We start from the raw sequence: 25,441 nt of genomic DNA on the forward strand, positions 1-25,441 counted from the left end.
TATCAGTAGTATTAATTTCTTAAAGGGCATTATAGGAGGAGTATTTCAGTTATGACTCGTTTCACCTTAAAGTAATCAAGTATTTTCAAACATGACTCATGATTGAAAATACCACAACATGTTTTATGGTGACAAGAAAACATGCATCACTTACACATATACCTTTTATCCAATGAGATAGCATGCATGTGCCCTTTGAAATATTGCTGTAGTGAATATACCACTTCATAATTGTAAGTGGCATAGAAAATACAACAAAATAAAACATCTCATTGGAGATATGACACAACATTTCCCCAGATTTGACTGTGATTTCCCCTAGTTTTGGAACCTGGGCAGTCTTAGTCAAGGAACATACAGAGATGTCTTTATGTGTTCCTAGGTCTAAATCATAGGTGAGTTAACGTGAGGGAGAATAACTAATGTTATAGTTCAAAAATGGTACGAGAGAATCTGGTTATTTTGGCTGCTTGGGTCTACTTTGACAGTTTGTAACAGTGTAATACTCCTGTTACTTTTCACTGAATGTATCCTTCTGATTAACTGAATTGCCTGATTTACTGAACTTAACCCTGGAATTAAATCTGTTCTTCAAATATCTCTATTTGTCATCTATTTTATACTCTATTTTAATCCACATGTATGTATTGATAAAGGTTCAGATTAAAATATATGGGAAATAACTGTAAATAATACATCAATAAGACCATTGTATACAGGGTGATTTTTATTGCAGCAGCTGTCTTATTGGTTAGCTCTGGTGAGAATCACTCATTTGCTTTTGGTTAACTGTTACGCCATTGGCTCAGTATCAGGCATTACTAGTGCTGCATACCGGTAAATAAAAATATCTGAAGATAACAGACATTGTACTTGCAGCAAGTTAGATACAGCTCTAAATAATGATAATACAGACATTTTATTTGCAGCTAGTTACTGTGACTTCTTATCTTAATGTATTGATCTTTTCATGAAGCTTAAACTCATACACTTTTAAAATGCCCGCTTCTTCACACCCAAGGTAATACCTTTTTAGTGCTTTGAATGATTCTACTCGTGCAATGTAACTTAAAATGCAATAGGATAAAGAAAAAGGCTGTTGACATACAATACTATACTGGTGGCTCCCTCTTACAGACCCCAGAGAATGACAGGAGACTTCATTCCTGCTTCTGTTTCAAATTAACATCTGACATGGGTTTGAAATCCTTCTCATTGCTACCTAGAACACAACCACACACGGCAGTCCACTTAATGCCATCAAAAATGACAGCAGATAGATCCTGAGCCAACCATCAGTAGAACAGTGGGATAATGGGGTTGGGTTGATATCTTAATTCATGCTTGAGGTTATTGATACAGGTCCAATGTGAAATCCTAAATGTAAAAGACCTCTCTCACAACTGGATGATAAAGTTGTAGATTTCTAAAGTGCATTGAGATTACTATACAGTAAAATGAGACATGCAATCAACTTTCTTGGGTGTGCATGAAGTCAAAAACAAGGAACAGAGAGAGCATAGCATTCAGTTCTGTTTCAACACTACCCATATCATGATATAGATTTACAGTGCACCTGAAAGCTGATCTTGCGCCAGGTATGTTTTTTTGCTTTTAGGTGCTTTTGGTGCCGATTGGGGTAAGGATAAACCCCAAATCAGCACTGAAGGCTACATTACATTCTCTCCCGGGCAAGGAAGATTGATAGCACCTAATACACAAGTCACAAAGACGGTTAAGAGTAACATCTTCATCTTGGCTTGATACACATTTTATTTAAATCAAGAATGACAATTCCGTCATTCTTCTGGTCAGCATGGGCTGGGTGTGCACCATACTTGATGTTCCAATGGGTGCTGGTGTGTGGCAACCATATATGTGAGAGTGTGCGTTATTATGTGTGTTGGCCTCTCTGCAGCACCTCCCATGATGACTCTCCCTCGCCTCCATGCACACTTCATCTATACTGTTTGAGGAGGCACTGCAACACAAGATAGAGGACAGAGTGTGTTATTTTTCTCTCTCTCTCCCTCCCTACCCCCCTCCCATGGCGGCTTACCCTCTGTCTTTGGTATTTGGGTGCCTGCTGGATTAGAGCTGAAGACGAGAAGACAAGAGAAGACAGTTATTCACTCTGACACAAGGAGAGAAAGGGAATTAAAGGAAGCAATCCTGGATAGTTTAGACAGTTCATTTCACCTCAAAGCTTTGTGGAAACAACCACAACGTAACCAAGATCATGTGTGTTCTGACCAAAGAGAAGGTATTTTAGACGGATTAGGTCAACTGTATCCATTCACAGAAGGGGCTGGGGCCACAAAGCTTTGACAATCACAGGATTCAATTTGGGGCAAAATGCAGAGATTTGTCAGGATCTTCCCAATCGATGTCCTCTCTCAAAGGTTAGGGGAGAGGAAGAGACTGGGTCAGCATGCCATTGGCTGTAAACATACACTCTTTGAGGCCATCCACCCACACTGCCAACCCATGCAACAACGGCCCCCATTCTCAACTAGGGGTCCTAATGCAGACATTTCCTTAATATTGCTTGGTTGACAAAAACACTTGATTTTCAAAAATGTCAAAGATGTCACAGAGTTAGACTACTAGACTATCTTGAGACATTTGACTGTAATATGATGCTCTGTAGGGTGATTGCTTAGTTAGTTGAATGGCTGGGCAGTGTTGTTGGATTTAGGGAGGGAGTGCGGGACTGTAATATCTTAACCAATAGGCAGCATTCAGACATGGGTTCCACTGTGGGAGGGGAGAGAGGGGGAAAGGACAGACATGGTAACAGTAAAATAGTATTAGTAAAGCCATCCTGTATTTGGTGGGGACTCCTCTTCCAAAGACTGATGCATTCCACATGCACAGGCGGAGCAACTGCCAAGCCCTGTACAAACTCTTACTTGGAAGACGATTTTGAGCATGTCAGTTTTTTACCTGTTGAAGAGATGAACAGTTACAGTAACCTTCAGAGAGTTACGGGTGAGCATGTGACAGACTAGGCGGAGTGTGTGCAAGTATACTTACTAAGAGCTATTAGGATACCAGACACAAACAAGATCACACCAATGATGACCCCTGTAGTTCGAAGTGTCTCATAATCTGAACCCACAAAGAAAATCTATTATCATGACCATTAGTAGTAAGATGGTACAACTCACATGCCATGTATGGTGCGACCCAAATAACACATGAATCCATTCGAATGAATTCACTCACCATATTCAAAGTCACTTTGATCATGAAACATCGATTCTGTATAGAAAACACAAATTATTAATCAGAATCATCAACATTAGGCCTAATAACAAGGTTTGAACATTATGTAATGTAAGTTATAAAAGACGGCAGAATCTTGCAGTGCTGGAGAAGTGAACAGCCAATAGCCCGAGTCCAAGCTAATGGGAACGCCCTTTTGGGATGGGAGTCGGTTCAGCACCATGGCCAGCAAACTAGACTGGTTTTGGGAAAACGTCGAAATATGACTAGCCTAATGTGGACAGATTTTGCTCTCGTATTAATCACTGATTCTAAGTTGGCATACTAATGATAGCGTTGAAAGCAATTTCAATTTGAGTTGGTGCGTTGTTTTTGCTTAATGTGGTCACAGGAATAGACCAACTGGAAATAAAATCAAAGCGCTACACCAACAGGAATATTTTATACGTAAATCTTCCAGTTTACTAGGCGTTTTCTTAAGACGACCACATCTGTCTCGGTGCTGCTTGACTGCGGAGCGCGGATCAATAGAGGGTCTTTGCTCAGCAGGAAAAGACGGCCCACAGAAAGTGGGTTAGAAGCGCACGAGAGGCGTTCAGTGCAACGCGATTTACAAGACAATCAATCAAGTTACATGTATCGATTATCCATATCGGTTGTGTTCAAAAATAGAACAATCCTAATAATTGTTAGTACAATATTTTATTTTATACACTAAAGTGCTGTCCACAACCCTGGTGCTGAACTGTTCTCCAATATATATCTTCAGATGAGAGCTCCCAGCCATAGTTCAAGTAAATATGCTATCTCTTGACTTTCACGAGCAGTAGGCTATAAGATCATCTTGGCAGCACTTATTAAACAGAGCGTCGACAATGCAGATGTATGTTGCTGAACCCCCACTTCATGTAATGGCTAAGTTGGCGCTTTCAACTTCTCCCCAGCGCACTACCCCTCCCCTCTTGCACCCTGATGGGCAAGCCAACACAACCATTCACAAATGATAAGGAAACTATTCATTTACAAAAAAGACGGTGAGTATTACGTAATTAGAAAAATAAGCAATATGTTCATATATTAAATGGAAGTGGAAAAGTAGCCTAGCCTGTAATGGCGCTCTACCACCTATGTATGCACCAATTGCTCATCAATCCCATGAATTGGAGATTGATGGGATGAGTCTAGGAGCAAGCTTAGCCTAAATAATTGATGTGCAAGAACAGCCTGAGCAAAGAACCTGTACATAAAACACTGAACTGAAGAACAACAAAAACATCATGAAACGCACTATGTAGTTTCAATTGTTTTGGTATTTTTAAATTTAAAGATGCTCTAGCATAGGCTACAGTCAGAAGAAGACAAACCTCCTTCAGTTGCCATGACTGCAGTCTGGATATGCAGGGTCTTTGTCTGCTGAGTCTCTCTTGCGCCCCGATGCAGGTTTTCAGGTCAGCGGACAGAAAATGGGAAGACGCGCACTTTTGAGGTGTGTGGAGTAGGATTGGAAGAAAAGAAAGAAAACTGCGGCTCAAGAAAGTAAATTGCACCAACACTTAGAAGGCATGGGGGGGGGTCCTCTGGTGGTGATGCACAGGCACTGCATTCGGTTATAGGCTATTCAATACTGCAGCCTCAGTCTGAGGTATCCCCCAAAGACCGTGTGAAGTTGAAAAAAAATGTGCCTGCCAATGCGGATGGTTTTCTACTGCACTCGAGTAGCCTACTTTCATTATGCCCCGAGGAGGCGTGGGAAACTGCGAGAGGAGGAATGAGCTAACAGGTCTCTCCCTATTCCACCCATTGGCGTGTCTCTTTTGTAATGCGGCACGAGGAGAGAAGATATTCCTAGCAACAGAGCAACACGGGAGAGGCTGTGCACAAAGGAATTCCCGTCTTAGCATCTATATAAAAAATACAGAGTAAATGTATAGTAAAGAAGAAAACATCTTTAAGTCCCTGGTGCTGGTGTAGGCAGAAAATGCATGTGATCTTTCATGCAATCATTTTACTCCAGTTTAATGAGCTACATTATTTCACAAGGAATGCCGTAGTTAGCCTATATTTGAGTGACCAAGTGAATTTAGGAGAATTCTTATCATTTCAAATGGGAATTATGATTTCAAGTATTTTCCTAATGGGATGATAAAAAGGTTTATCTTATGCAGTCAACCCCCCTTCTTTCGATTGTGGCCACTTTCCTAGAAGGGGGAAATACATCTGTCACTATTGAAAAGCTGTCTTTGACAGGTCCTCTCCCTCATCCATCCTGCAGCTAGACCCTCTTTGGCCAAGAATATACCAATACCGGAGTTATTTTCATGCTAATCTGATAGGCCACTTTTGTTAAGCAAAAAACAGATTAGCATGCAACAATGGTTCTAAACAATAGGCTGCAGCATGTTTGATGTTGCTGCACTTGTCAGGAGGTTGAATGAGTTCATCTACTATTGCCTGCAGAAAGGTGCAACATCAGCAAAACGGGTGTGCTGAATATCCATTAGAACTGCGCTACTGGGGGAAAACTGGGCCAGTAGCAGTGACTGACAGGGAGACAGTCTATGCCAGTGGCTGACAGTGGAAAAGTTGAAACACAACACACAATGACCCATCTACATCACTTTATTTAACAATGTGGAAATATTACAATTTAAAATAGTCATAAATAGTCAAGTTCTAAATTACAAAATCGCTTGTTCATGTGTGTCTATCACATATGACAGAAGGTTTTATAGCCTACCCTACTGCATCAACCAATTATGCCTTCAGAATACTGTCGCTGTAGATTCATTCATATAGAAAAAAGAGAAATGAAAAAACATGTCAAGAGAACATATCAGCAGGATGAAATTTAAAAAAGGAGCCTTGTGCCCTCTGGGAGATAGCTATAGTTAGTCCTCCACTGTCCAATGCTGCCGCCTGGTGGAGAGACTTTACATCACTGGGGACCTGAGAGCAGAATGGTAAACATGATGAGATGTATTGGTTTCATAAATAAAATGATACATACAAATCAGACATTTGATAAAGACCAATATGCCATTGAAGACAAAGATATGGATGATTTTACCTGTCACAACCCCTGCCTCTGCCTCAGGTACCCCAGAAGGCCTAAGAGAGGAAAATGGAAAACAAACAGATAAACCACTAGAGCAAAATCACTACTTGGACAGTGATTAAAAAGTATACAATATCTAAACAAGCCATCTAAACCCTAAAACATAGGGGGGAAATGTCTTAAAACTCAAAATGAGTACTGAAGCTTCTGTCTAACGGTTAAGAATATTCTAAAAAGCTCCTCTTACTGGTCTAGAGATTACACTTTAAAGGCCTTACAATGAACTCTGTCAAGGGTTGCGGTCCAAACACTTCAGCCCTCAAATTAAGTGGACACTTCTGATGAGGTATCATGACGTCTGACGAGTATACACTTGCAGGGCAAGGGGCGAGGGAGGAAGTAATGATTTAATTCATAATACAAAAATCAACTTACATTGCTACATCAAACATGTCTAGCAAAGCAAACATAGGTATTTACAATGGTCAAACATACAAAACATATTTAAAAAATACAAAAAAGAAACAATTGAAGTGCAATTATATTCACTCTGAAAATATCTTATTATAATGATTCATGAAGATGTTATTCTTGTTGTTATTCACTAGGGTTAGTGTTTTAATAAGATAATTAAATTCAATCAGAAAAATTGGTAATTTTGGTATAGAATTTTGGTTTGTGTATAAAGTATTTGGCAACAAGAATTAAAAAATTAACAATCATTTCAGTGGTTTTGTTATCATTGCAATAGTAACATATTATATATTTTATGTTAAAATTATAGGCAGTGTTCATAATGGTAAATAAGTACTTTGCAAGGTTTCCCAAAATTCTGTCACAAATTTACATTCAAAGAAACAAGTGAGAGATTCTCAGCTTCTTTTTCACAGAAAACGCAGATATCATCAATAGCCACAAATTTGGAAATCATAGAAATACATGGATATATCTTATGTAAAATGTTGAAGTGCATCTTCCTTAACTTCGTTTGGTATACAGTATTTGTAAGGCCTTAACCATGCATTTTTCCAGACAATGTCAGGATTAAGCATGTTCCAGAAAAACTTTCCTCTCGGTGTAAGTTGGTTTTGTGAATGAAGAATTTGTCTTATATATTTATTACATCAAGATTTCTCAAGTAAGCCCACACCTTCCAGTCGGAGTTCTGGATAAACTTTGTGATCATTCCCAAAGCTAAAATGAGTTGACACAACCCGTAGTATTTACTGTCTATGCACACTAGGTAAGACCTGTGCGGACCAGCCCCTGTATTTTGGTTAGCGTACCAGGTGGTGCTAAGATAGGTAAGTAGTGGTTAGGTAGGAGAGGGGGCTTTGACATGTATTTTCTTTGCTTTGGTTCTGTTCAGCCCCTTTTCCCCAGATTTACCATGTGAAGGAATAAATTCCCAGTAAAGGGTAAATTCTCTGCGTACATAACAGGCATAAGGCGAGGGTAAGTGGACGAAGGTGTCTTAAGTGTTTAGACCGCACAAAGTTCTTTCTGTGCCATGTTTTATCAACACTATCTCTTTGTCCAACTTACCGTGACTTCGGACTTGATTTGCATGGGCATTTCTGGCCTGCAGAAAAAGAGAAATTGATGTGAAGAAGAGCTACTATGATGGAAAGATGATATACTCTCAGCATAGCCAGAGTTGACAGGCCTCTCTCCATCCTAGGTGTCAAAGACACATGCCTGGTAAACTAGCACTAGAATGAAGATACTTCAGCAACTGATCTGTTTCGAAGTTGGAATATTATATTTTACAAGACCCTATCCAGTAAAAAATACCCAAACTAAGCGCTTGAATGATTGATTATTTGTACAGAACACTGAAGACCCAAAGCCTTCTCTTTGCACATGTGTAGTAGCAGGAGAGGGGACACTCCCTTTGCCCCCTGTGATATCTATGACCAATGTAATGGACGCTTGGAGTAAGATTTAGGGCGGGTGGGGGGCTGCAGCTATGGGTGGGGTGGATGAGTGCAAGAACATGAGATGAGGAGGGAGGGGAAAAGGCTACATAGCGTCCAGGTCAGTTTTAGTCAGTGCCCTAGATGTGCAGATGCCTACAGGGTAGAGAGGTGTTGGGTGTCCTGGGGGTTGTGCAAGGCATGTTGGCCTGCATCCCAGCCCCCAGCAAGTAAACTGATTCCAGGCTTGTTTATAAGGACTGGACTGGTAAAGAAGGGCTGTCCAATGGATCAGCATGTTGAACAGTGCAGAAATACAATTGCGGAATGAGATTGGTACAGTAGAAATAAACTTATGGGACTAATCACATTTGATTTCAATTTAAGTATAACCGTAGTTGGGCAGACAGACTTACTGACGATTAGGACAATGCCCATGACAAACAGTACCACAGCGAAGATCAGTCCACCGATCCTCAGAGATTCATAGTCTGAAACAGAAATACATTTTTATCCCTGCACAGTAAGGCCCACTACTACAGAACATGTGCAAGGCAGTGTAACATAAACCATCTTAATCAGTACATACGTATGCACTGTACCCTCTTTGGGTGTATTGCAGCATAGCAAAGCTATGCAATTATGACACCATGTTCCTATGAGATAATTCAAACATATGTATATGCCACGATTGATGAATCCATTAGGTTCACATCTATAGGTATCTATATTTTGATTGATATTACTGCCTCAAACATGGAAGGATATTCACTGTAAGAGCTGAATATATCCTATAATGTGTCTGTGAATGCATAGACCTGCTGAAGACAGGATAGAGCAGTGTGTTAAGAAATGAGAATACAGCAGAGTGGGAGGGACTGTTTGACAGTTGAACTTGAAAAATGGAGGGAAAACACGAGCCCGTCTTGACCGCCCAGATATTTCCTGAGAAGTGTCACGTTTACCCCCAGTGGAGTTAGTCCATGTTGATCCATCCCCCACTCACCGTAGTGAAACGCAGAGTCATAGTCTGGGAGGGGAGAAGGAGAGGGAATACATGAAAACAAGATACATTTAGTGTGTGACTGCATTTTGTAGAATGTTATTATTCAGTTATTACATCTACATTGAAATTCCAGCTATGGTATTAAAAAGGGCACATTAGACCACTTGTCCCCTCGGCCACTTGTCCCCTCGCCAGCCAAAGCAAATAGATGACAGAGCTACGCATGTGCCAGATGGAATGCATTGTAAAGGAATCGCTGGGAGACTTGTAAAAATGTTGTGGCCCTGCTGGGAATTAAATCTCATTTAAATCACACACATTCATAGTGATCCCTTTCAATAGAAACTTAAACACCATGTTTGGAGTTAAACTAATTCAAACATAAACTGAGTTTCGAGTGCAACTGGTGTAAAAAGATGGTGAGTGACCAAAAAGTATGTGATTTGCCAACATGCTCTTTAAAGTGAAATACAATCAGTACAGTAATGTTCATCTGAAACAACAAGAAACCTTTACCCTTTTCAACCATCGTCGATGCTGGAAAACAAAAGACAGAAAGCATTAATGATTGACAGAGAATAGCTCTGACTGTGTGCTTGGTGTGCACTACGAAGCTTTCAGAACTGGTTTAAGGCTCTGTTTACCTTCAGAACTGTAGTCAAGTGTTCCAGAGGTGTACATTGAATGTAAATAGTGACTACTGTACACATGATAGTAAGACTGGTTGTAGTGTTCTGTGCTTTTTAAAAATATGGTCCACTTGTACTGAAGATTTAGGAATGGTGCATGCACTTACACAGATTAAACCACTGGGTGATGCGATACACAGTGCATGCTTTTAAATACAATCTGGCAACAATCAGGTGGCTCTCTCTTCAGAAGAGTAAAGGGGAAGTTGCAAAATGTGGTTGAAATGTAGTGGAAATGCTAAAGCTACAATGATGCAAGACACCACACAGAGTTGCAAGTCCTGATGCATTTTTAACCATACCCACTCTGCAGTCATTTCCCAAGGCCAGTGTCCCATGTCAGCTCAGGTAGGTGATGTAATAAAGCAGACTTCACTGTGTGTGTGTGTGTGTGTGTGTGTGTGTGTGTGTGTGTGTGTGTGTGTGTGTGAGTACGCACGTTGGCTTGTGCAGTGTGAGTAACCATTTGAGAATCAACCAAATGTCACATCTTCCCTCACAATACCATTTAGATTAAGAATCTAAATCACATGGATGTCACGTTATCTGGATCACCAAATAACAAATAAAGTACTCCTGCTTCGATGAGAACAGAGGTAATAGAACCACTTCTTGAAGATCCCAAGGTGTAGTACAATAATCACTGCTCAGCTCTCTAACAATGAAATGCTTCTCTGATTGGCTCATCTTGTATCTGTTGACATTTTCATTTTGTTTTCTTCTAAAGGATGTCAGAGAACGACAACCTGAGCCAGCAGGGCTTTTTATGGTGCAGTAGATAAGCCTAATGTCCGACAAACACTTTTGTTTGGTGTCATTCCTCTCCATTACCAGGAGAACTCATATCCTGCCCCAAATCACCCTGCTGACTGAGGAGAAAAACAACGAATGTAGGGTAATCTGCTCAGGGACAAGTCAGCACAACACAACCCAAAGTGCAGTGTAGGACTGCCTAGCGCCACATGCTACTACAATATGGGAGGCTTAGCTGCACTTCAAATGACCGATTACTAAAATCCCTCACATGAGAAAAAGGCTAATCCTGGCCAGGGAAGCAAAGGCTCTTTTTTACACCAGCCTCGATGAGCCCATTTCAAATTAACTGGATTTAATCATAACTTGAAATCCTTACACAATAGTACTTAATCAATATGGTTGCGCACTATGTAAGTGCATACAAATCAAAGCTAGTTACTCTACAGAGAGCCATACTCTAGGTTAGGGGTATCAAACTCATTCTATGGATGGCCTAGTGTCTGCTGGTCTTTGCTTTTTCCTTTCAACTAAGACCTAGACAACCAGGTGAGGAGAGTTATTTACTAATTAGGGCGGAGCGAAAACCCACAGACACTCATTTCACGGAGGGCCGAGTTCAACACATGTGCTCTACGGCAGAGTTTCCCAAACTCGGTCCTGCCACCCCAACTAGGAGTTATTTCAATCAACTGTGCACTGCTAGGGTAAAAACCAAAATGGGGACCCTAGGACTGAGTTTGATGAAACCTTGCTCTAGGGCAACTGACCAGCCAATAACAAATATGGCTGTGCATTCTCAGTGCCCATTCCAAAACAGACACCGTGTTTCTCATTCCTTTATGACAACACTGAGGCATCCAATAAAACAAACTTACCTGGCATGTCCCTGCCTATAGATGACCCTGTTAGTATAGACAGACCAGAGACCAGCTCATTCTTTAATCACTGGCACTCTTAAGACACGACACAGTTCGCTAAAATATGACACTACACACTTTCCTCTATCACATTGCAGTGTCTCCCCTACATGCATTGGCCGACACTGGACATTTTTTTATATTTTTTATTTATTTATTATGTTGATGTCTGCCCCAGGATGACCCCATCCGCTGCAACCCCCAACCTCCCCCTGCTAACTCTGCCACCACTGCTGAAAAACATCCTAGGGGGAAACACTGCACTGTGAATGACCTTTCCAGTTTCTCTACAGACAGCCATACTCTAGGACAGGGTTTCCCACCCCTCTCCTCTGCCCCCATCCCTCAGACATGTTACACTTTTGTTTTAACCCGAAATGGGCACACCTGGTTCAATTAGTCAACTAATCATCAAGCCTTTGACTAATTGAATCAGGTGTGCCAGTTTAAGGTTAAAACAAAAATGTGAAAAGTCTGGGGGGACCGGGCAGTGTTTCCCAACTCCAGTCCCCCCCCCCTCACCAGCACACATTTTTGTTGTAGCCCCGGACAAAAACACCAAATTCAACTAATTCAATGATTAGTTGACAAGTTGAATCAGGTTTGTTTGTCCAGGGCTACAATAAAAATGTGTACTGTAAAAAAAGGTGGGTATTTGAGGACTGGAGTTGGGAAACACTGCTCTAGGGCAACTGATAAGCCAAAAAGGATGGCCATGCATTCTGTGTCTATTCAAAGGCAGACAGACTGCATTTCTCATTCCTTTGACACAGCTGAGGCATCCAATGCACTGCAAACTTACCTGGCATCTCCCTGCCAAATCCTGACCCTGTTAGTACAGACAGACCAGAGACCAGCTCATTCTTTAAATCACTGGCACTCTGAATAAAACATTACACTTCCCTCAACCACACTGTGAATGCTCCTCAGTCACCATTCATGTGCCGGAGTCAAGTATTTTGAGAGAGAAGCTCCAACATAAAAAAGTGAAAGGAAAAAGCTCACCCAAAGCAGGAGGAACACAGGAGCAGAATGCCACCAACAGAGAGAGATCCATGTCACCTGGAGACAAAGGGAAACAACCACCAGAAACATGAAGGACCTCCCAAAGACAACGATTGAAAGTGTAGGAGAAAAATGGCAAAACAGAAAGCAAATACTTTATTTGAGAACCAAGTTCAATCCCCTGGGGGGACGCAATTACTTATTTCAAGCATAACGTAATGGAAAGACTGCTATGCTCATAATGAGGAAACATAACAGGCTTACACAGTTGTCCTGACCAGCGGAGTGTTGAAGTTCTCCCACCACCAGTGTCTGACAGGTCTGGTTGTGGTGGGAATAGGTGCAGAACCCAGCATTTTAACGTCAGCCTTGTTGATGAACACATACAGCTTTGTATCGGAGGGGACCAACAGAGCTAGTCACAACACCCTGCAACTTTAACTTTTTATGGCTGGGAGGCAGTATTGAGTAGCTTGGATGAATAAGGTGCCTAAAGTAAACGGCCTGCTCCCCAGTCTCAGTTTGTAATATATGCATTTTATTAGTAGTATTGGATAAAAAACACTCTAAAGTTTCTAAAACTGTTTGAATGATGTCTGTGAGTATAGCAGAACTCATATTGGCAGGCAAAATCCTGAGTTGAAATCAAAACAGGAAGTCAGAAATCTGAGCTTTGTCTGTATTCACCAGAGTCCCCAATGAAATCCCCTTGAGATATGAATGATGTTGCACCGCCTAGGGGTTCCACTGGATGTCAACCATCAATAGAAATTATAATGGAGACTTCTATGATGTTGTGGGAGTGAATGATAGCAGAATCAGTCAGGTGTCTGGCAGTCAGCCATTTTCTGATCATGTTAATTCCTTATGGTAGTCACTTGCGTTCCATTACTCACGAAGACAAGAAGGAGTACTCCGGTTGGAACTTTATTGAAGCTATATGTTAAAAACATCCTAATGATTGATTCTGTACTTAGTTTGAAATGTTCCTTTGACCGGAAATATCACTTTTTGAAGTTTTTGTCCGATATAAACGCTGACCAGAATTAGCGTTTGGATATGTATACCAAACGCGCTAACAAAAGAAGGTATTTGGACATAACAGACATTTTCGAACAAAACAATCATTTATTGTGGACATGGGATTCCTGGAGTGCTTTCTGATGTAGATCATCAAAGGTAAGGGAAGATTTATCATGTAATTTCTTGTTTATGTTGACGCCATCTTTGCGGCTGTGGTGTTTTTACTTTTGAGCGCCGTCTCAAAAGTAAAAATGCGTTTATTTTTCCGTAAAGTTTTTTTGAAATCTGACACAGCGGTTGCATTAGGGAGAGGTATATCTATAAATCCATGTGTATAACTTGTATTATCATCTACATTTATGATGAGTATTTCTGTTGAATCGATGTGGCTCTGCAAAATCACTGGATGTTTTTAGAACTAGTGAACGTAACGCGCCAATGTAAACTCAGATATTTTGATATAAATATGAACTTTATCAAACAAAACATACATGTATTGTGTAACATGAAGTCCTATGAGTGTCATCTGATGAAGATCACCAACGGTTAGTAATTCATTTTCTCTCTTTGTGCTTTTTGTGACTCCTATCTTTGGCTGGAAAAATGGCTGTGTTTAATTCTGTGGCTTGGTGGTGACCTAACATTATCGTTTGTGGTGCTTTCGCTGTAAAGCATATTTGAAATCGGACACTGTGGTGGGATTAACAACAAGATTACCTTTAAAACGGTATAAAATACATGTATGTTTGAGGAATTTTAAATTATGAGATTTCTGTTGTTTTGAATTTGGCGCCCTGCACTTTCACTGGCTGGTGTCATATCGATCCCGTTAACGGGATTGCAGCCATATTAAACAGTTCCCCCATGATCTCTTTATGTTATTAGCTCCTGACTCGGGGTAAGGGTAGAGGGGGTTATTTCAGTGTCTGCACCATAGAACACAGGTATCCTGTCCTGGGTTAAAGACATACAGTGCCTTCAGAAAGTATTCACGCCCCTTTACTTTTTCTACATTTTGTTGAGTTACAAAGTGGGGTTAAAATGGATTTAATTGTAATTTGTTGTCAAAGATCTACACAAAACACCATGTAATGTCAAAGTGGAAGAAAAATGCTAACATTCGTAAAAAAAAATATATATATATATGTAGTGAAATAAATTACTAATATATAGGTCACTAATAGTATTCAATCCCCTAAGTCAATAATTGTTAGAATCACCTTTAAGCAATTACGGCTGAGTGTCTTTCTGGGTAAGTTTCTAAGAGCTTTCCACACCTGGATTGTACAACAATTGCCCATTATTATTTTAAAAATTCTTCAAGCTCTGTCCAATCGGTTGTTGATCATGGTTAGACAACCATTTTCAGGTAGATTTCCATAGATTTCCACATAGATTTCCAAGTAGATTTAAGTCAACACTGTAACTTGGCCACTTAGGAACATTCACTTTCTTCTTGGTAAGCAACTCCAGTGTAGATTTGGCTTGTGTTTTAGGTTACTCTCTTGCTGAAAGCTGAATTCATCTCCCAGTGTCTGGTATAAAGCAGACAACCAGGTTTTCCTCTCGAATTTTGCCGGTGCTTAGCTCCATTCTATTTATTTTTTATCCTGAAAAGCTCCCTAGTCCTAAATGATTACAAGCATACACATAAAATGATGCAGCCACCACTATGCTTGAAAATATGGAGAGCGGTACTCCGTAATGTGCTGTATTGGATTTGCCCCCCCCCAAAACACTTTGTATTCATGACAAAAACTGAATTTCTTCGCCACATTTATTTGCAGTATTATTTTAGTGCCTTGTTGCAAACAGGATTATGTTTTGGAACATGTTCATTCTGTACAGGCTTCCTTCTTTTCACTGTTGATTAGGTTAATATTGTGAAATAACTACAATGTTGCTGATCCATCCCCAATTCTCTCCTATCACAGCCATTAAGCTCAGTAACTGTTAAAATCACCACTGGCCTCATGGTGAAATCTCTGAGCGGTTTCCTTCCTTTCCGGCAACTAAGTTAGGAACGACACCTATATCTTTGTAGTGACTGGGTGTATTGATACACCATCGAAAGTGTAATAAATAACTTCACCATGCTCAAAGGAATATTCAATGTGTGCTTTAAAAATATATATATATTTTGACCCATCTACCAGTAGGTGCCCTTCTTTGCAAGGCATTGGAAAACTTCCCTGGTATTTGTGTTTGAAATTCACTCTTCGACTGAGGGACCTTATATGTATGTGTGGGGTACAGATAAGGTTGTCATTCAAAAAACGAATGTTAAACACTTTTATTGCACACAGTGAGTCCAACTTGTTAAGGGACTTGTTAAAGCACATGTTTTACTCCTGAACTTATTTAGGCTTACCATAACAACGGAGTTGAATAATTGTCTCAAGAAATTTCCACTTTTCATTTTTAATTAATTTGTTAAAAAGAAAACAAAAAAAAACAATTCCACTTTGACATTATGGGTTATTGTGTGTAAGCCAGTGAAAAACAAATCTAAGTTTCATCCATTTGAAATTCAGTATGTAACAAAAAGAAATTGGAAAATGTCAAGGGGTGTGAATCCTTTTTGAAGGCACAAATTCAGCTTTTTTTCTCAGCTGGAATGTGCAGTCACTGCGCACGACGGTATGGCGCTACAGTCTGTTTTTCACACATAGACCATTCTTTCTACAAATGTTCGTCCAAGCCCTTCTTCTAGATTTTCCCATCATGTGTTTATCAGTCGTGGCTCTTAAACCAAAACTCCCACACTGGAGTGTTGTTTGTGGAGGCATTGGCACCCTGGGCAGAAAGTGTCCTGACTGTTGTTTGTGGAGGCATTGGCACCCTGGGCAGAAAGTGTCCTGACTGTTGTTTGTGGAGGCATTGGCACCCTGGGCAGAAAGTGTCCTGACTGTTGTTTGTGGAGGCATTGGCACCCTGGGCAGAAAGTGTCCTGACTGTTGTTTGTGGAGGCTTTGGCATCCTGGGCAGAAAGTGTCCTGACTGTTGTTTGTGGAGGCATTGGCACCCTGGGCAGAAAGTGTCCTGACTGTTGTTTGTGGAGGCTTTGGCATCCTGGGCAGAAAGTGTCCTGACTGTTGTTTGTGGAGGCATTGGCACCCTGGGCAGAAAGTGTCCTTAATTTTGTTACTGACAGCAGATACAGTTGAAGTTGGAAGTTTACATACACCGTCGCCAACTTCATTTAAATTCAGTTTCTCACTATTCCTGACATTTAATCAGAATAAAAATTCCCTGTTTTAGGTCATCTAGGATCTCCACTTTATTTTAAGATTGTTAAATGTCAGAATAACAGGATAAAGAATGATTTATGTCAGCTTTCATTTCTTTCATCACATTCCCAGTGGGTCAGAAGTTAACATACACTCAATTAGTATTCGGTGGCATTGCCTTTAAATGGTTTAACTTGGCTCAAATGTTTCGGGTAGCCTTCCACAAGCTTCCCACAATAAGTCGGGGGTGTTTTGGGCCATTCCTCCTGACAGAGCTGGTGTAACTGAGTCAGGTTTTTAGGCCTCCTTGCTCGCACACACTTTTTCAGTTCTGCCCACAGATTTTCTATAGAATTGAGGTCAGCGCTTTGTGATGGCCACTCCAATACCTTGACCTTGTCGTCCTTAAGACATTTTGCAACAACTTTGGAAGTATGGTCAAGCATGGTCATTGTCCATTTGGAAGACCCATTTGTGACCAAGCTTTAACTTCCTGACTGATGTCTTGAGATGTTGCTTCAATATATCCACGGAATTTTCCTCTTCCCTCATGATCTATTTTGTGAAGTGCACCAGTCCATCCTGCAGCAAAGCACCCCCACAACATGATGCTGTCACCCCCATGCTTCACGGCTGGGATGGTGTTCTTCGGCTTGCAAGCATCGCCCTTTTTCCTCCAAACATAACAATGGTCATTATGGCGAAACAGTTCTATTTTTGTTTCATCAGACCAAAGGACATTTCTCCAAAAAGTACGATCTTTGTCCACATTTTGCAAACAGTAGTCTGGCTTTTTATGGCTGTTTTGGAGCAGTGGCTTCTTCCTTGCTGAGCAGCCTTTCAGATTATGTCAATATAGGTACTTTTGTAGCCGTTTCCGCCAACATCTCCACAAGGTCCTTTTTGCTGTTGTTCTGGGATTGATTTGCACTTTTTGCACCAAAGTACGTTCTTCTCTAGGAGACAAAACGCGTCTCCTTCCCGAGCGGTATGACGACTGCGTGGTCCTGTGTTGTTTATATTTGCATACTATTGTTTGTACAGATGAGCGTGGTACCTTCAGGCGTTTGGAAATTGCTGAAAAAATGAACCAGACTTGTGTTGGTCTACACATTTTCTTCTGAGGTCTTGGCTGATTTCTTTTGATTTTCCGATAATGTCAAGCAAAGAGGAACTGAGTTTGAAGGTAGGCCTTGAAATACATCCACAGGTACACCTCCAATTGATTCAAATTATGTCAATTAGCCTATCAGAAGCTTCTAAAGCCATGACACAATTTTCTGGAATTTTCCAAGATGTTTAAAGGCACAATCAACTTAGTGTATGTAAACTTCTGACCCACTGGAATTGTGATACAGTGAATTATAAGTGATATAATCTGTCTGTAAACAATTGTTGGAAAAATGACTTGTGTCATGCACAAAGTAGATGTCCTAACAGACTTGCCCAAACTATAGTTTGTTAACAAGAAATTTGTGGAGTGGTTGAAAAATGAGTTTTAATGACTCCAACCTAACTGTATGTAAACTTCCAACTTCCAATGACTCCAACTATAAGCCTAACATTTTCTTTAAACAAAATCTTGTTTGTTGGAGTGCTGCAGAAGAATGTACTCACTTGACACTAATCTCTAGGGAACTGTGAGTATTTTTGATTCATGTGCAGAACACGAATGTGGGATTTTGGGAGAATTGAACAGTGAACATACAAATTAGTCATATTATATATCTAATTATGTATTAATTACATCACCTGTCAGATTAAGTCACTGTCCTCAGGACTTCTGTCCAACTGAAATATGATAATTAAGAACTACTCTGGCAGCAGATGCGGTGGCAGAACTCATACTATACATTATGTAGATTTCCATATGAAGGAATATCATACTGTGATGGGCATCAGATGGCCATTTAAACTAAGTTATTCTTAGAAAATACTTTTAACCTCAGTCATGGTTTTCATCTAGCCCATTAGGCTATAGATAGCTACTTCTCATGCCTTGAGAGTTGAGGTTATTGCATTTTGACTTAACTGAAAAGGACAAATAAAAAGTAAGAAAAGTAGACTAGCTTCTTATGGCTAGGGGTTCTCCACTCGACAACATTGCACTGAAAAGGCAGCACGCGAAATTCAAAAATATATTTTTTAAATATGAACTTTCATACATTCACATGTGCAATACACCAAATGAAAGAAACGTCTTGTTAATATTCCCATCATGTCCGATTTCAATAAGGCTTTACAGCGAAAGCACAACATATGATTATGTTAGGTCAGAGCCTAGTCACAAAAACACACACAGCCATTTTCCAGCCAATGAGATGAGTCACAAAAAGCAGAAAGAGAAACTGAATCAGTAAGCTTTGATGATCATCATCAGATGACACTCATAGGACTTCATGTTACACAATACATGTATGTTTTGTTCGATAAAGTGCATATTTATATCCAGAAATCTCAGTTTACATTGACACGTTACGTTCAGTAATGTTTTGCTTCCAAAACATCCAGTGATTTTGCAGAGAGCCACATCAATTTACAGAAATAGTCATCAAAACTTTAATATAAGATACAAGGGTTACGCACAGAATTAGAGATATACTTCTCCTTAATGCAACCTCTGTGTCAGATTTTTTTAAAAACTTTACGGAAAAAGCAAACCATGCAATAATCTGAGTACGGCGCTCAGACAACAAATCAAGCCATACAGATATCCGCCATGTTGGAGTCAGAAGTCAGAAAGAGCATTATAAATATTCACTTACCTTTGATGATCTTCATCAGAATGCACTTCCAGGAATCCCAGTTCCACAATAAATGTTTGATTTGTTCGATAAAGTCCATAATTTGTCCAAATACCTCCTTTTTGTTCGTGCGTTTAGCCCAGTAATCCAAATGCTCAATGCACAATCGCATAGTTCATACGAAAAGTTTTAAAAAGTCATATTACAGTTCGTAGAAACATGTCAAATGAAGTATAGAATCAATCTTTAGGATGTTTTTATCATAAATCTTCAATAATGTTCCAACTAGATAATTCCTGTCTTCAGAAATGCAATGGAACTCAAGCTAACTCTCACCTGAACGCGCGGTCAGCTCATGCCACTCCGCCAGACCACTGACTCAATCCCCTCTCATTCCTCTCTCCTTTACAGTAGAAGCATCAAACAATGTTCTAAAGACTGTTGACGTCTAGTGGAGGCCTTAGGAAGTGCAATTTGACCCCATAGACACTGTATATTCGATAGGCAAAGAGTTGAAAAACTACAAACCTCAGATTTCCCACTTCCTGGTGGGTTTTTCTCAGGTTTTCTCAAGTTTTAGAAACTTTAGAGTGTTGTCTATCAAAATTTACTAATGATATTAGCAACTGGGACTGAGTAGCAGGCAGTTTACTCTGGGCACGCTTTTCATCCAAACGTGAAAATGCTGCCCCCTATCCCAAACAGGCTAGGCTACTACAAGCACCGAAACTGTTAACCCAGTCTGTTTTGAACATTTATGGTACAGCAGGCCTATGCCAACTGGTGGCTTGTGGCCAAATTTGATTCCCGGGTGATTTAATTTGTTGGACATAAAATACTGTAAAAATTAAAGCAAATTGGCTCTAAGTGATTTTCATTTTGTAAATCTGTTCCAAAGTATTCTCACGCATAATAGAGAGATATGTAACCATATACAAATTTAAGCGAGGTTTGACATGGTAATGTTTTACTTAAATATTATACACTACATGACCAAAGGTATGTGCACACCTGCTCGTTAAACATCTCAGTCCAAAATCATGAGCATTAATATGGAGTTGGTCCCCCCTTCACTGCTACAACAGCCTACACTCTTCTGGATAGGCTTTCCACTACATGTTAGAACATTGCTGCAGGGACTTGCTTCCATTCAGCCACAAAAGCATTCGTGAAGTCGGGCACTGATGTTGGGCAATTAGTCCTGGCTCACAGTCTGCGTTTCAATTCATCCCAAAGGTGTTTGATGGGGTTGAGGTCGGGGCGCTGTGCAGGCCAGTCAAGTTCTTCCACACTGATCGACAGACAATTTCTGTATGGACTTCGCTTTGTGCACGGGGGGATTGTCATGCTGAAACAGGAAAGGGCCTTCGCCAATTTGCTGCCACAAAGGAAGCACAGAATCGTCTAGAATGTCAGTGTTAAGATCCCCATTCACTGGAAGTATGGCCTAAACCATGAAAAACAGCCCCAGACCGTTATTACTCCTCCACCAAATTTTACAGTTGGCACTATGCATTCGGGCAGGTGGCGTTCTCCTGGAATCCCCCAAATCCAAGTTTGTCCGTCGGACTGCCAGATGGTGATGTGTGAGTCATCACACCAGAGAACTGACAACTAGCAAGTGTATTCACTGACATTGTCAATCTCTCACTGACAGAGTCTGTGATACCTACATGTTTGCTGTTTATTTAACCATCTTACATATAAAACCTTATTTGTTCATCAAAAATTGTAAATAGCTCACCACAGGTTAATGAGAAGGGTGTGCTTGAAAGGATGCACATAACTCTGCAATGTTGGGTTGTATTGGAGAGAGTCTCAGTCTTAAATCATTTTTCACACACAGTCGGTGCCGGTATTTAGTTTTCATGCTAGTGAGGGCCGAGAATCCCCTCTCACATCGGTACATGTTTTCACATAGGTATGTGTTTGCAAAGGGCTTCAGTGTCCAAAAATCCCCAAATCTGGCAGTGGCTTCTGATTAAATGATATTTTCACAGAACCGCTTGTTGCAATTTCAATGAGGCGCTCTTATTCAGACATTGGTAAGTGGACTGAAGGCAGGGCACGAAAGAGATAACGAATCCAGTTGTTTGTGTCATCCGTTTCGGGAAAGTACCTGCGTAATTGCACATCCAACTCACTCAGCTGCTTCGCAATATCACATTGACATCCGTAAGCTTGAGATAATTTGCACACAAAAAAATAAAAAATTATGGAAAGACCTGTTAATGCAGAGAGAAGCGCTCCAACTTAATCATAGCCTCAATTTTGTCCCGTACATTGAATATAGTTGCGGAGAGTCCCTGTAATCCTACATTGATCATTCAGGTGAGAAAAACACCCAGATAGGCCAGTTGTGTGAGAAACTCGTCATCATGCAAACGGTCAGACAAGAGAAAATGACGGTAAGTAAAGAAAACATTAAGCTCGTATCAATATATTGACCCTTGATAACCAGCGCACTTCTGTATGTTGTAAAAGCATTACATGGTCGCTGCTCATATCATTGCATATTGCAGAAAATACTTTGCTTTAACAAAGTTAACCATTTTCACTGTAGTGTGCAAAAGTCTTTCAAGCTGTCAGGCATTCCCTTAGCAGCAAGAGCCTCTCAGTGGTTGTAGCAGTGTACCCAAGTGGCGTCGGGAGAAACTGCTTGCATGCACGTTACCACTCCACTATGTCTCCCCGTCATGGCTTTTGCGCCATCAGTACAGATACCAACACATCTTGACCACCGAAGTCCATTTGATTTCACAAAGCTGTCCAGTACTTAAAAAATATCCTCTCCTGTTGTCCTGGTTTGCAGAAGAGGTCGTCTTCCTTAACTTCCTATGGTATAGGGGACGGTTGCAGCAAATTTAAAACAATGATATAAAAATCTAACTTTCATTAAATGACACATGTAAGATACTCAATTAAAGCTACACTCGTTGTGAATCCAGCACGTGTCAGATTTTTAAAAGTATTTTCGGCGAAACAGAGACAAAAACGTACGTTCTGTATACTCACAGACATGATTCAAACAGTTTTAGAAACTTGAAAGTGTTTTCTATCCAAATCTACTAATAACATGCATATCTTAAATTCTTGGCATGAGTAGGAAGTTGAAATTGGGCACGTTATTTATCCTGGACTTCCCCTTCTGTACTCCCTGTTCAAACACGACTCTAACACCATCATTAAGTTTGCTGACTACACACCGACAACGATGAAACAGCCTATATGGTGGAGGACAGAGACCAGGCAGTGTGGTGCCAAGACAATAACCTCTCCCTCAGTGTGAGCAAGACAAAGGAGCTGATTGTGGACTACAGGAAAAGGCTGGCCGAACAGGCCGCCATTAACATCGACGGGGTTGTAGTGGAGCGGGTGAAGAGTTTCAAGTTCCTTGTTGTCCACAAACACACCACTCCAGTCGTGAAGAGGGCACGACAACACCTTTTCCCCCTCAGGAGACAGAAAATATTTGGCATGGGCTCCCCAGATCCTCAAAAAGTTCTAAAGCTGCACCAGAGAGAGCACCCTAACCGGGTAGTGCGTACGACACTGGGGCAAAGCTTCCTGCCATCCAGGACCTATATACCAGGCGGTGTCAGAGGAAAGGCCAAAAAATTGTCAGTCTCCAGTGACCAAAGTCATAGACGGTTCTCTCTGCTTCTGCATGGCAAGCAGTACCGGAGTGCCAAGTCTAGGAACAAAAGGCTCCTTTACAGCTTCTATCCCTAAGCCATAAGACTGCGGAGCAATTAATCAAATGGCCACCCAGACTATTTACATTGACACCCCCCACCTCCTGTCTGGGCTTCTGAATAGATGAAAAGCTGTCTTTCAAAAAGCATTTTGATGAGTTAACTAAAAGTCTATTTACTTTTCTTGCACCTTATTTGTGGAACAAGCTTAAATGTTCTTAAACTAGATGTTTTGGTGTCTCTTGGGCAATCCTGAAAGATGATTGAGGACCTTATTGCTGATGAATGTGTTTGTGTTTATGACCATGTTTTTCTTCCAAGCATTTTGCATTTAGATTTTGATGCATGTATCTTCTGTCATTTATGTAATTCAGGACTCATCTGTAAAATATACCTTGGTTTCAGTAGGACTACCTGATAAAATAAAGGTGAAATAAATAAATACAAAATGTATGGTCACGTGCTCTAAGATATTTACAAATCGTTGTAAATGTAATGATATGGGGAGCATTCTGTGGGCTAAATGTTCTTAAAACCAACTGAAAAATTGGCTTACTTGCAAGGCTATTTAAATAAGTTTAGGAATTTATACACAAACTTTAAAGCTGCGCACAGGTCAATAACAGCTTTCTTCCCCAAAGTACATGTATAACAGCCTGTCAGAACAGTCACGTTGTTGTAGCCTAATTGTTCACATGTTTTGACGGGGAAAATTACCTTTTGGTAAAAGATTTTTGGCAAATGAAAACAAATTACCTGTCAGAAGTCCAATTAATGGAAAAGAGGTGCCTGTGGAGTTTAGATGAATAACAAAAATGCTTGGGTCGCTGCCTCCGCCCAGTGCGCTCCTTCAGATACAATGTTTCTAGTGTTTTTATTCACCGAAACCAAATGTCTCCTTTGCAAAACTGATAAAACACGGTTAATGAGCGTACTTAACGTACATACATTTGTTTAAAAAATAATACAAATCTGGTCCTGAAATGTTTCTCCTGAAACATCCAACAAAGTTTTCGTAGTCTAGTATATCTGAGCGTCTGGTGAGGGAGGAGGGGGTTAGGGGTTGGTCTGAGAAGAAACGCAATCTGCCCTCCAAAACTACCCAGCTACTGAGAGGTAAACAACCTTACAGCCAACTCTATTTTGATTTTAATTTTTTTCACAAACAAACGCAGATTCAGTCACCGAATTGCTATAGTGTTGGACAACGTTAAACATTTTAAATGCATGAACTGTGTGCGGACTGAGAGAGCACACCCATGAATCTATCCTAGGCAGCCGGTAGTGCAAATCTAGCGCAACTATCGTCTAGGTTTGATGTGCATTGCGGGTAAGACACTCGTCCCCTGTGGCCTGGCTCGTAAATAGACCATCCTCCATTCAGACTGCAAAGGCATAATCAACCTCATTAACAATTTTTAATGTCGAGCCGCTTAAAAACAGGAAAATGTGTACGAATAAAACTATTTTCCACCACCATTTTCATATTTTCGGACAATTTGTTGTACACCGTGCTCAGTCAAGGGTGTGCACCATCCTAAATCGAAAATACATGAGAATGCTTGCTTGTTCTGCCCACTATGATTAATTTGCTCCCATTGGAAACGACAGCCTGTGGTCTATCTTGGGTTAGTTAAACAAATATTTGATGATGCCTTTGCAGCTGAATGCCGCTCCATGGGGGACACGAGTGTATTACCGGGAAGGCTCATCAAGCCTAGACTGTAGTGCCAACTATTGGCTGCTTAGGCTACCCTGAATCTGTTTTAGGCTGTTTAAAAACATAAAAATGGTGTGCAGTTAATTTGGCATTTTGAGACTATTTTCCATATTATTATTTCACAGTTCAAAACAAGTTTAGCACTGTATGTTAGGTCTGAGTGAGGTAACATTCAGTGGGAGTAAAATGATTTCCTAAGCATGCCAGAAAGTGGGGTATAGCCTATTCTAAGGTTGGCCCAGCAGTTTCAAACAGAGGCAACAGAAGAGCGTCAGTTCCAGGTTAGAACAAAACAAGAAAATTACAAACCTTTGGAAAAAAACAAAAGGCTAAGCTTGGTTATAGGTTACGCCAACTTGGCTTTGGCCCTAAAAAGTTAGCTACATGCTATCCCACACATCAAGACTTTCCCATGTAGGCCTACTACTGTGAGTAGCCTGCCTAGCCCTCGAGTCAT

The 25,441-nt window shown here is 40.5% G+C and overlaps 1 protein-coding gene and 1 long non-coding RNA gene across 7 annotated transcripts; both read right to left on the reverse strand.

The window, feature by feature from the left end:
- Positions 1-102: 102 nt before the first annotated feature.
- Positions 103-5,063, reverse strand: LOC118367800 (uncharacterized). Its single transcript, XR_004822178.2, has 4 exons — positions 4,593-5,063; positions 3,229-3,264; positions 2,060-2,097; positions 103-1,981 (listed from the first exon to the last, which is right to left on the reverse strand). It is a non-coding gene; the product is annotated as an uncharacterized LOC118367800 (long non-coding RNA).
- Positions 5,064-5,829: 766 nt separating this feature from the next.
- Positions 5,830-25,423, reverse strand: LOC118367799 (FXYD domain-containing ion transport regulator 6-like). Of its 6 annotated transcripts, XM_052494643.1 has the most exons (11): positions 24,021-24,375; positions 12,573-12,629; positions 12,370-12,396; positions 11,526-11,552; positions 9,722-9,742; positions 9,206-9,229; positions 8,616-8,690; positions 7,829-7,865; positions 6,562-6,655; positions 6,296-6,336; positions 5,830-6,174 (listed from the first exon to the last, which is right to left on the reverse strand). In XM_052494643.1, the coding sequence occupies exons 2-10, from the start codon at positions 12,622-12,624 to the stop codon at positions 6,319-6,321; spliced, it is 375 nt and encodes a 124-aa protein (XP_052350603.1). In that variant the 5' UTR covers positions 12,625-12,629; positions 24,021-24,375; the 3' UTR covers positions 5,830-6,174; positions 6,296-6,318. The 6 variants fall into 6 exon arrangements, with proteins under 6 accessions (XP_052350603.1, XP_052350605.1, XP_052350604.1 ...); XM_052494645.1 differs by lacking the exon at positions 12,370-12,396 and having other exon boundaries at positions 24,021-24,639; XM_052494644.1 differs by lacking the exon at positions 11,526-11,552 and having other exon boundaries at positions 24,021-24,637.
- Between the last annotated feature and the right edge of the window lie 18 nt (positions 25,424-25,441).

The sequence above is a fragment of the Oncorhynchus keta genome, chromosome 34, assembly GCF_023373465.1.
Source record: "Oncorhynchus keta strain PuntledgeMale-10-30-2019 chromosome 34, Oket_V2, whole genome shotgun sequence".
Lineage (NCBI taxonomy): Eukaryota > Metazoa > Chordata > Actinopteri > Salmoniformes > Salmonidae > Oncorhynchus > Oncorhynchus keta.

Coding starts and splice junctions, on each gene's coding strand:
- LOC118367799 (XM_052494643.1), bottom strand. CDS start 12,624: ATGGATCTCTCTCTGTTGGTGGCATTCTGCTCCTGTGTTCCTCCTGCT. Junction 11,553..12,369: donor ATTTGGCAGGGAGATGCCAG/GTAAGTTTGCAG, acceptor CTATACTAACAG/GGTCATCTATAGGCAGGGAC. Junction 6,656..7,828: donor AAATCAAGTCCGAAGTCACG/GTAAGTTGGACA, acceptor TTGCCCTGCAAG/TGTATACTCGTCAGACGTCA.